General features: G+C 35.8%; 1 protein-coding gene across 2 annotated transcripts in view; it reads right to left on the bottom strand.

The window, feature by feature from the left end:
* ODAD2 (outer dynein arm docking complex subunit 2) overlaps positions 1-12,498 on the bottom strand; it is a 93,742-nt gene that overhangs the window by 23,843 nt on the left and 57,401 nt on the right. For both annotated transcript variants that reach the window (XM_085318284.1, XM_085318285.1), the window contains exon 17: positions 445-633. In XM_085318284.1, the coding sequence (XP_085174410.1) occupies positions 445-633 (189 nt within the window). The remainder of the gene's footprint in view (positions 1-444; positions 634-12,498) is intronic.

Raw genomic sequence — 12,498 nt, 5'->3', positions numbered from 1 at the left:
AGAGAAATGCAAGGCATGGAGTCAGTAGCCTCTGATTATTCTGTTTGTAAGAGGTGCTGCAAATTTTTATATTATTTCAAAGTGCTTTTAGACTGGCTGGAGATTAGCATTACAATGTAACATACAGTCTGATCATTGAGATTTTCTGTGTGGTTCAGATTTATTGCTTGCTCACCCCTTTGTGCTTTTTCCATAGGGCAGCTGCACCTCTGAAAAGCAATGTTCAGCAGTAGGGATTACGAAAATGAAACTCATCTTCCAAAGCAACTTTAGAAACAGCYACAGAATGCTTTCATGTCCAATATACCTCTCACGAGGAAGATTCTACAGCTTTTCCTTAATGCTACTGCAAATGCACTCCTTGTGTCCTGACTTTTTAATTGGGGATGTGGTAATTTGACATAAGAAATTCAGATACTTACTCCATGTTGGGATGTTACTTACTGTGTTTGCTAGTTTTGACAACAGAGGGACAACTCCATGGTCTGTAATAACAGCTAAATTTTCTTCATCTTTTGCTATATTTGTAATGGCTGCACATACACTTGCCAGAACTTCTTTATTCTTTGATTTTAGCAAATTGACTATCAGTTCCAAGCCACCAACAAAGGACCGAACCATTTCCCCAGCATCCTAAATGAGAATCCAAAGAATCCTTATTTTAAAATATTCAATCTCTATTTGACATGCAAATGTTCAAAAAGTGATTGACATGACAATGATTCAAAACACTGCAGCTACTGCTCTGTTGTCTTCACCAAGAAACATGTCTAATTCTGAGCTCAAAGCTCTCTTGATGGACACATATGAGCTAGATTGTTTTACAGACCAAAATGTAGGAAGAAATTCAATGCCTAAATAAAGGTATCTAGTGCCATCTTAGGTGCCACAAGGTATTGTTTCCAGACTCAAGCTGTCACTCCTGTATCTGCTGTATAATATTTGCCAGGTCCAGCTAGGTGTCTCATATGCCTTGGGGTATCTAAAACTTCAGTAGAACCCCCTTTTTGGGCTATCTTAGTTTTTTCTGTTTCTCATTAGATCTGACAGTGAAGACAAAGGCAAGGGGTAATATTACTTTCTTATATCAGTATAAATGCATACAAATGCCTACAAATTTATTCAAAAGAGGGTTACCAGAGTCATGACAGCAAATGTGAGACAATCATGGTGCATTTCAGAGTGCACACATTAGAATAGTTTCTATGGTTTTTTAATAGCATCAGAGTATAAATAATTAACATAAAATATAACCAAAGGCTACAAACAGGAGCCTGGAAAAGTGTAAGTATGCTTCTAGCACAGAAAAGTAAGACAGAGAGCACCATTAYTCCTCTGTATAAATCTACTGTTTGCCTCAGTCTTGAAGACAGCATTCAATTCTGCTCCATCTTCCCCATCTTAAAAAAGTTATAGTAGAATTAGAAAAGGTTTAGTGAAAGACAGCAGAGACAATCAAATGTAGGCAACTACTCCGTAGAAGGAATGACTAACCAACTAGGACACTTTAGGCTATAAAAAAGACAGATCAGGAGGGATATCATAGAAGTATACAGAAACTTGAGAGGAATGGAAAGACTATATAGGGAATTTCTTCTAAGAGAAGAACTGGGGACAACAGGATTGTGGTGGCTGTTAAAAAGTTAAATGCTTATAAATTGATTAGGCAAATTCACAGAAAAAATCTACTACCGATTATTCAATACAAAAATAACTTTTTTGATTTAGAAAGTTCCTGAGCCACAGACCTCTTGTGTGTGGAGAACATTCAGGGGAAACACTATTACAAATTTACCCTATTCTTACACCTTTCCTTAGATATCCCCTGCTGGCCAGCATCAGAGAGTGAATTTGCATTTAGCGTACCAGCAGTATTGGCACTATGAGACTAGATTAATGCGCATGGAATTCATTTGATCTCTTCAGGCCGAGTGTAACTGGCAGCTATCTGATAAARTGACAAGCAGCATGCAGTACTTAATGCACCTTTAAAAGCAAACAGGATGCAAATCTAAGTCTTGTTTAAGAACAAATTCTTAACTGATTGAGTTATATAGTCACTGACCAATGCTGCACATCCCCAATTCATTGCACTCTGTTGAACTGAGATGTTTGAAAAGAAATGTATCTCTTTTGTATTTCTTTGTTCCTCCATGTAAGGTCATATCACATTAGACAATCCCTTTTTAGCTTCCTCGTGGTCAAAAACAATGCCAGAATAGAAAAGTGTCTACTTCTTTAAATGATTCTTTGCATGTTTATTCTATCTGTAGATAATTTCAAGCAGCATTCTGCTAAAGATCAGCTAGAAAAAGTCCTAGACAGCCCTAATTATCCAGAGCATGAAAGACAACACTGCAAAATGCAGCATTGTTTTCAGGAACTTCATTTCCAATTAGCAAAGGGGTAGATGGAACTTGAAATGGCTAACCTGAAGATGCCAAGACTGAAATGATCTGGAGAAGTCACCACTGTTACTTGAATGGGCCCTTTGATTATGTTAGTTGAGTGTAAGAATGCCTCTATAAACAGCATAGATAACAGTGTTTTATCAAAACTCCTTTATAGAATATGTAATCCACCAAGACATTTTTCGTTAGATTTTCAACCTTTCAGATGTGGATATGGAGAGATGAAAAGTCCTCTTAAAATTCCTTGTTCATGGAAATCTAGCATATGACTAACTTAAGGTTTACAGTATTTATGTAAAAGCATAAGACTTAGGAAAAGCAAATAAAGTGTTGATTATGAAATAGGTATGGTCAGAAATCACCTTGGGCAAGAACTTCACATGTGTTTTGATGACTGTCTTATTTTTATGGAAAATGAAGGAAAATATGTCATTAGTGCCCAAATCCTACCTCTCGCAAAAGGATTATTAACCAAGATAATGTTTGTATGGACAAGTAGAAAAGATGTCATGGTAAACATGGGCTTGGAGAGTTTTTACATTAAAGGGACGAGATTAGATAAGATCCTACAGAAGGATCAGGTTCTTAAAAGGAAGTGTTATCTGATTAACAGCTTTAGGAATCTCCAAGAAACATGGTAAGAGAAAACAAATAATCCTTGGCCTTAGCATGAAGTCTGAAAGGACTCAGAGGCTAGAATTCTTAAACCGTGTATGTAGTCAAAGACAACTAGCAGACAGAATAAAACTGAAGAGCATGATCATTGAGAACCTCAGCATACCTCTTTGGGCAGGCAGATGTGGATACTTTTCTGTTGTTTACAGTTGTATTACCAGAGAGAGAGACCTATTATTGCCTCAAAAGACATCCAATAAGCATATACTCAGGTGAAGAATGTTTTGATTTGGGTGATGTGAGTGAAATGCATTTAGTGCAGATCTGGTAATAAAGGAAATGTTCTGTTATTCTGGCTAGACTCAAAAGGTTCTGAAACCAAAATTGCTTGAGCTATCTTCAGGCAGAAGCGCTTCTAAGTACATGGTCAAAACCCCACCGGAAGCTGACTTGAGAGCTAACCTTGAGCACTGAAGGTAAAATACTTCTTGTTAATAATAACATCTGAGAAGTCCTAGGCCTGAAATTTCTAAATGATGACATTTCCTTGAACATGCTATTTGCATTCTAGCAACTTGAAGGAGGGTATTTGGCTCTGACAGGCTGTGATAGTTGGAGCATTGTATCCATAAAGGATTCTTGGAACATAGTTTGAGAGGGCTACAACTAACAAATAGTATGGCTTGTAAGAAGCTAAGCCAAGTCCACAGTGAGGCTTTAGAAAAGAACTGGAGTGTTCCTACAGATTTCATGGCCTTCCAACCTCTTCCAAGTACAATGTCCTCTCTATGGGGATGCTAGAGAGACCCTTGCTCTCAAAAGGGACCTTCAAAAGAGAAGTCTTCCATTTAGGACTGGATTTCTTTGCATAGCCTAAAGGTTTTGAGAAAACATTCTCAACTTCAAACAACTCCACTGCTTGCAATCATCAATGTCAGTCTGGCATACCTATTGATAGATAGGTAGATAGATAGTTGAAGAGTCTTGCTGGCTCTTAAAAATTGAGTCAAGGCTTTTTCCTAAATTCTGGTTAATTAAGATCTGAAAATGAAATCATGTAGGTAACAAATTTGTGGGTACAGTTGGCCAGAGAGTGCCAATAGTCACCTACAAAGACAGCACATGGATAGAAGAAAAAACTTTGTAGAAAATGATTCAATTCTTTTATAAACATGGTGGATATAATGATTCTTTCGACAAGTTTTTCCTTCCTATGGCAGCAGCTGCCAAAAATATTAGGTTGCAAAGAAAGGAAGAAAGGAAAAGCTTTTGTCCGTTGCTGGGATGAGGAACATCTTATCCAGCCTCCAGTACGTAACTCTGCATGATGCTGGATTTTGCCAGATCAGATGGGTAGAGTCCAGAAAAACTGGGCTGAATGACAATGACATGTTTGCAGTATAAGGCAAAGGTAAGATGGTAAGGTACATAGGTCCAAAGACTGATCCAAAAGCATATTCTGTTAGCTTCTTTACTAGTTCTAAGATCTGTAGTCACCCTATGATTGGGCTGGGGTGATCTGGAATCTATCAGCGCCAAGGAAGTGTTCTTTCAAAAAGAAATTTCAGAAGCTTTCAGGAGAGAGAATAGATTTTCTGTTCAGTTTCTACATCAGATAGTAGTATTAGATGGCCTGGTGTCAAATTGTTACTGCACTCAGAAGAGGGTTAGAGTGACTAGCCAAATGGTCAGCATTACTGACTCTCTTAGAAGAAGAGACAACTCTTAGAAGAAATTTTAGCCTGTGCATTTCAATGATAAAAATGTAGAAGTAGAAAGAAAGGTCTGCAATTAGAATTTCATTTGTGTGCTCACCTCAACAGCCCAAGAGGATAATTTTGAGTAAAAATTACCAGATTGTCTCTTGAAACTCTTTCGGACTGAAAGGTCTTAGGACTTCATGGAAGTGCAAACATGAAAAGTATGAACTTTCCTAAGACTAGGGAGTGATCTTGAGATCAAGAATGGTTTTGATTGTGTTTCTTTCTTTTGGGGCACGATTTATGAGTAGAGGAGAGCTCCAATTGTATTGTGTTCGCTTTCCTAAGCCAATTTATTGTATCATTCACGGACCTGGTAAATAAAAATTCCAAAAGATGCTGCACTCCATCTTTTCAATTATGGAACTAAACGCCAAACTGAACACTTAGCTGTGATGTTGTCTTCTCCCAAAAAGCAAAACCAGTGGGTATGCTCATCAGGAACATAATCTTTTCTACCACAGGTGGGACAACTCTTGAGACTGGAAGGGAGAGGCTAGTGCCATACAGTTTGAGGGTCAAAACCAGAAACCACAGCCTGTGGAAAAAGGGCAGTGTCCAAGAGCAAATTTTGGGCTGAAGTCCTAAAAATAACAGAATGAACAAATATCAGAGGTCCTTAGAAACATAAAAAGAGGATCTAAATGTTGATGCAAACGAAAGACAATATAGGGTTGTGACTCAAAAAATCAGCTCAGAGAAATGCAAAGGGAGGCGAGCTTACAGCATATTTCCCACAAGTATGCTGGAAAAAAGCTTCTTTGACTGTCATTGTTAGTGTATACATACTACATTGTAAATGTATCAATAGATTATTGCTTGAATAAAAACATTACTTCTTGTTAGGAATTTTCACCCCTTGAAATTTTGAAACCAGACCAAAGGCACCAGATGATGGGTCACAGAGGAAAACTTCTACACAGAAACATCTTATCTATGAGAGTATTAGAAGGCTATACAACTAAATGGTCAGATACAGGCGAAGAAAAGAATATATGACATTTAAAATTACTTGAAYTCCTTGAAACTTACAGCAGAAGTGTGACCAACATTGTGTCTAAATTTTTGGCTCAACAAATACGAAAGGTTCTGTTCAAYAGGTAAACTCTACAGGAAAGTCTCTAGGATTTGAAAGGGGGCCCAGGCAGATATGCAAATGATTCTGCTTTTCTGGATGGCTCAAACACTCATGCAATTCTTCTTTGTGCTCTTGAAAGTTGYTCCATGAAGAGATAAGATAACTTGTCTCCCATTTTATGAACTAGTATGTAAATTTTGTATTTTCCTATCTGTGGAAATTTTACATTTTCTTCTAATCCCAAGTGACTGGAGCTCTACTTGTTACCTTTCTCTTTTGATAAGCTTAGACTTTATACATTTTGTTAATGCAGAGTGGTTAAATTAAACTGATGGTATGCTATGTAAACAATCCAGCAGTAAGTAAAAGAAAAGAGTTTCAGTGATCATCTGTGATCAGGACAGAACCTTCTACTAGTGATGAAAAGCAGAGGGAAACTWCAGAAACCACATGTCAGGAAAGTTTCCCAAATGTGATTGTGGGTGTAGTCTGGGGCTCCATAAAAGACAAAGAGAAAAGCAAAGAAGCAAGAAATTTGAAGAACAACATGCAGCAAGAAGGACTGAAATCAGAGCTTTAAAATTCATTAAGTTACTTACAAGATCTTTTGATAAGTTTTTCTTTCAAAGAAACTTAAACAAAAATCACATCTTTTTGGTGTCATTAACAAAGTAAATTTCTACTTTTTTTTTTATTGTCATATATGTTGTATTTATTATATACAATTGCTGTACTTTAAAGATATTTTCACAAGAAGAAATTATATGAAGTTGTGCCTGTGATTGCAAAGGYCTGGATTCAATTCTTTCCATTCCATGTTCTCTGAGTATACTTGTATTAATGATCAGATACTTTTTCATACTGTAAAGTCTAAAGTAATTTCTGTGTTCTTGGTTTCTAAATATCCTCAGGCATTTACATCTATACTTAATTTTGTAACTGAAGAAAAATCATATATAATATGTCTTTGGAAACCTCCTTTGTACCTTTTGCTTCCAAAAAAAAAAAAAAAAATTGCAAGCTTTAAAGTCTACCCTTTCAAATTAACTGACACATAACTTTTTGTGAGACTAAATCCAAGGCATTTGGCATTTCCATATATTAATGCATAAAGCGTTAATATTTACTTCTAGTCCTTAAATCTTCCTGCAAAAATACATTTCAGGGTCTTGGCTGTGCAGTCAGTTTGCTAATGGAGCATAACAGAATTTTGATATTGAATGTGGAGTGGATAGTATTGCATTTCAAGTCTGAGACTAAACCRCTAAATTCATATTGTAGCACTTACATGCAACAAAACTTTAATCGATTAATTTAGGTACTTACTTWCTTTCTTTTAAGTTACATACGAAGATATTCAACAAATATAGAATTCTAATGTTTTGAAATGCTTACAGAACATCTTAGCTATACAATAAACAGCCAGAAAAGTAAGAAAAATGTATTTAAATGAATTTAGTAAATTCATTCCCCTCTTTACTTATCTTCATAAAACTGTACTTGTTTGTTGTTCTAACAAGGCTACTCAGTTCAAGTTAGGCAGAAAAAYATATGTCATTGTGAGATGACCTGTAAGAATCAACATTTATGGATATAAATATTGATCATCGCCAAAATCATCCCAACTGATAAGCAATAAAATATAAAGGTCTTTTTTATACATCTGAATGTACGTGTTATGGATAGGCTAAATACGTTTAGTTTAACAAGTAGTATTTCCTGAGCTGAAGAGCTCAAATGCAGTAACATTTATAAAAAAAATAAAAATGTAAAAGAGGTCAGAACATGAAGGTTTTACTGCATTAACAGGAAATACCTTCATTTTAGATATTCATCACTATTATATTACAACTTTTAATGTAATATTTAATCTTAAGTGATAGATATGAAAAAATAAGAATTGTTAAAATACTTTTTAAATGTCTGGAGAAACCTGGAAGAGAGAACAGGATATTTCATGATTTCACATGATCACATCTTTCTTCTAACAAGTGGGCAGCAAAGTTTCTATCCTTAGAAAGTATGATAAATATTATTTCAAAAYTGGATTAAAATGAGGAGTTTACAATTTCAAACAGTACAAACAAGTATCTGGCATAGAGGCTGAAGACTGCAAGGTTACCTACTATGCTAATAAAAAMTGCATCCTGGTACTCTTTAATCACAATACTTTCCTCTTGTTGAACTTCATAACTATTAACAAAAACATTAACTTTCCTTTCCTTTTTTAATTTTTTTACTTAGCCAAGCTAATTCTTGGCTTCTCACAAGAGCAGAAATACTGTGAGATAGACCAGCTTTACACTTTTTTTAATTAGGAGCAGAAAGCATTACAATATTTGCAGAAAAGGCAGATTTGGAAAAATCATTTGATCTTGGCAGTATTTACACAAGGAGAACATTTGGGATTTTTGAGTCCTCTTGTCATCATATTATATGTATTTTTGTGGTTATTTTCATTAAGTAAATAAAGTTCATCAGCCTTAAGTTGAGACATACAGTTCTTGTACAGGCACTACGGAATTCTTTTGTAACTGGATTCCTTTCCTATTCCTTCCAAAGTGAATATTGGTTTCTTTATTTGAAAGGTTTAAAACTAAATACCGTATTATAAAAACACATTGTGTTTATCTTTAAAAATACTCTGTTCTAAAGATAAAAGCTTCCCCACTAAAAACAAGTAGTATTTTACTCTTAGAACATCTTAAAAAGCTTAAGATGTCGCAGCTAATTTGTCAAATTCAATTTCTTTTGCCCAAAAAAGTGATGGTATGGCTGTGCAAATAAACTCTAATTATCAAGAATCATCTTTAAGCTACCTTTACTTTAATGAAACAAGCTGTCCATTTCCATCCATTATTGCCAGTTACATGACTTAGTGAAGCACAACCAAATTTAAAATACAAAATAAAGAAATGTAACAGGTAAAGTTCTATGTTACAACTCTTCAGTGAAAAAAGCAAAAATTATTTACATATGAAAGTTTCTATTCATTTTTCCTATTAAACAATCCAGAGTTATCATTCATTCAAATTATGTCATATGTAAAGGCAAATTTTTTCCTGTCCATACAGCTGTGGAGATTTCCACTGCAGGAGAGCAGATGAAGAAAGACCTTTCAGGATAASACTGGTTTACTACATCTCACATCTCTGCCTCTGTACAACATATTGGGAAGATGAAAGACTGGATAGTAGCAGACAATCAACATGGATTTTCCTGTCATCTTCACCTCACTGAAGCAGCTACAGCTAGAGCAGGTTTAGTGTWATACTAGTAGCTATAAAATGGCTCCAGGGCTACTCTGCAGTTTGGAAGAGTAAAACTGCTTTCTCCTGGCTCTTCGGGGAGCTGATCATCACACAGCTAAATACTTGGCAAGCATATTGCTACTGACAGTCTCAAGAACCAAAAGTCCATTGGCCAAATGTACAGCCCAAGAAAGCATGTGATGCATGTTCTCAAAAAGATGGTGGGAAAATAAGCCTTCATAGTCACCAGTGCAACTTCAAGTAGTCCTTTKGGCTTTTGTTCTCTTTCTTTTCTGTCTGGGGGACTACATGTACTTTTCTGCCCCCTATTCCTACTCACAGCTGTCACTGAAGGTCACTCCTGGGTGAATGCCAAAACCCTATTTTTTTTCACAGAATGAGTGAAAACACTAGTGTCAAGGTCCTTTGAGGCCATGATTTTGTCATGACTTGCTTTACATTATTTTGAGAAGCAATATAATAATGGAAGTATGAAAAACAGATAGCAATGAACATACATCCAAACAAGCGTTTAAGAAAACTTCTTCATAAAATTATGAATGTATTTATGAGATAGCTAACACTACTATGTAATTTAATATTGCAGAGATGCAAGACAGTAATAATATCAAAGTTTTCTGAGGACAGCCTAGCTAAATAATCAATGCAGAGACAACATAAAATAATAAATTGTTATTACAATTACTGTTTTTGTCTTTACAACTCTGGCAAGGTTCCATAAACCAGAGAGTTCTGTTTGGGAAGCCAATCATATCATATTGTGCTAGTTATAATTGCAGACCACTGAGAATTTGAACAAGCATGAAGTATAAAACATATTATAGCTCAATCAAAAGCTTCTGGGCTAGATAAAATGATTGCTTGAAATTTTCTGGTTTATATTATGCAGGAGATCAGACACAATGATCTCAGTGCTCTTGTCTTGAAATCTATGGAAATCTCGTGGTAAATGAGAGGGTAAAGTCAGAAGAATGGAGATGGACAAGCAAGAAAAACAAAGAAGAGATCAAAAGAAAAAAATGTGAGGAAGATGAGATTTAAACTTTTTATAGATCTTTATGTCTAATTAGCAAGTCTAATTTAAAGTACAGAAGCAACATGACAAGCTGTTGACTAGTATGTGTAGCTATTACAATTAAGTTAAAAGGAAAGTTCATCAAATATTTTCCAGTGGAACAGTATTCCATCAGAAAATGCTAATGGAACGGAACCAAAACCTTCCATAAGAACACGATGACTCCTTGAAAAGTTTTGACAGAAACCAGACAGAAAGACAGGCTAAATTACCAACGTGCCTCTTCGTCTTTTCGGTTGTCAGCCAGATGGCTGGTAAGTAGCTTGCCAGGCTGCTTGGCTTCTGGTTTTCTCTGATTTCTTGCCTGATGGGCTGCCAAACAGCTGGAAGGCCAGGTCTCCAGAATCTCCTAAACGTTTTGGCTTCGTATGTTCTCCAAGTTCCCAGGCAGCTGCTTTGCATGGAGCTTAGGATCTGAGGCATCTCAATGAGGGAAACATGGGTTATGCTCTTAGTCTCTCTTTCCTTCCCAGCTTTCAGACTATGTATTTTTATACAAACTAGGCATCACTGGTAGGCCTCAGGGGCCTTTGGGCAATTTATGTTAGTCCGTTGAGGATCTCTAGGAGAACAAGTCTATAGGATTGCAAACGCCCCAGGACAGCTGGTTCAGTAAGCTTCTAGGCAGCCTGTGTCAAGAATCATCCAACAGGCAGGCTCTTCCCACACACTGGCAAGTATGGCAGGCAGCTACTGATTCACGGAGCCAGCTCTGACCTCCCAGGCTTCCTGACTCTCCAGAGAGCAGGGTGCTCTGGAAGGTCTGAARGGCAATCCAAAAACTCCTTTTTGATCTCTTATAGAATATTTTTCAAAGTTCAGTTTGTAATAAAAACTTTAAAATTTGGAAAGTCAATGTCCAGATATGAGGGATTCAAAACTGCATAAAATGAGATCAAATATAGAGAAGTAGGTATAAAATGATGTTAAAAAAGGATACTGTTTAGAGAAAACAAATAGGAAAATGGAAAGAGAGCAGTAAGAGCGTTAAATTTAAACTGCCAAGCGTTCTGTATATAAATGTAAGAAGGATAGCAAGGAAAACAAAGAAACTGGAAAGTGCTGTATATACTCAAGCATCATAGGCTTAATCAAAGAATGGTACATAAAGAGAAATGTATTGGTTCTATTTAAGTATAATTTATTAAATATAAAAACAAAATAACAGTGTGCATTATGGGGAACTACTGAACTTCTTATAMTACATTTTTAATTAGTAAAATGTGTAAACAAAACATTTTAATTTATTTAAAGCAGCAACTGGTTATAATTTTACTCTTTGTTAAATATCAGAAGATTTTCCAAGTTCAACTACCTTTATTTGTTACTTTTAAATAGAAAGGYTCTCTGTGGTTTTATACATGTGGTTATGTTAAAATTTCCATAACAAGCAAAATCTATATAAAGAGCCTGAATAGCATGGGTCATCAGTAGCATATTTCCCACCCACACATGTTTACTCCAGACTGCTGGCTCCATTGGGAAACACATTCTCATTATACAATGCTTTTGCAATTATATGTGGAGGCTATTGGACCTTCACACATACTCACCTCATGGCCCTCGCCACTTAAACATGGTTTAGTTTTGGTTTGGATATTTCTGGGCCAACACGGACATTCTCTTTAGCAGATACATAGGCATCTTTACATGGCTGACTATTCATCATGCCTATGAAATTCCACTCCAGGGCTGAAAGGGATGCAACACACTTCAAAAAAACCGCCACTTTATCACAAAAGTGTGAGATGTYATTTTACCAGTAGATTTTAAGAAAACAGAATAAATACCTTTCCTTTTCTCTTCCCTCAACTYCCCAATCCCAGACTGTTTACTTAAGTTAGTTTGACAGACTTCATACATAATGAGCTTCTTCAAGTTCTTTAAGAAAGCTTTTATAGTTGTAGCAATAACAAAGGTTAAAACTGAAACATCAAAAGCTGAAAACTGTTAAGTAACCACAGACAAAAGGCAGAGGAAAGAAGTGAGCTTGCCATTGTCATTTCTATTCAAATTTTTGTCCCAAAACTCTACTAAACATAAGAAGGAGAATAACCTCTACAATATATATTTTTTTWAATTTCAAAACGTGCTATTTAAAGGTTACTCTCTGAGAAAAGAGGGATTTTAATATTGGCAGCACCCTTTTTACTGGCATCATGCCTTTGGATGAAATTTGTAATAGCCCAAATAACATCTTTGTAGAGTTTCTCTAAATTCTTGTTTGGACTAATGTACACTGGGAGAACACTATAAATACTGCTTTTCAAAGTAGCATCATAACCAA

Source organism: Rhea americana, unplaced genomic scaffold, assembly GCF_003343005.1.
Source record: "Rhea americana isolate MKP2758 unplaced genomic scaffold, rheAme1 scaffold_53, whole genome shotgun sequence".
Classification (NCBI taxonomy): domain Eukaryota; kingdom Metazoa; phylum Chordata; class Aves; order Rheiformes; family Rheidae; genus Rhea; species Rhea americana.
Note: the sequence above shows the minus strand (reverse complement) of the source record. Positions and strands in the feature narration are given on the sequence as shown.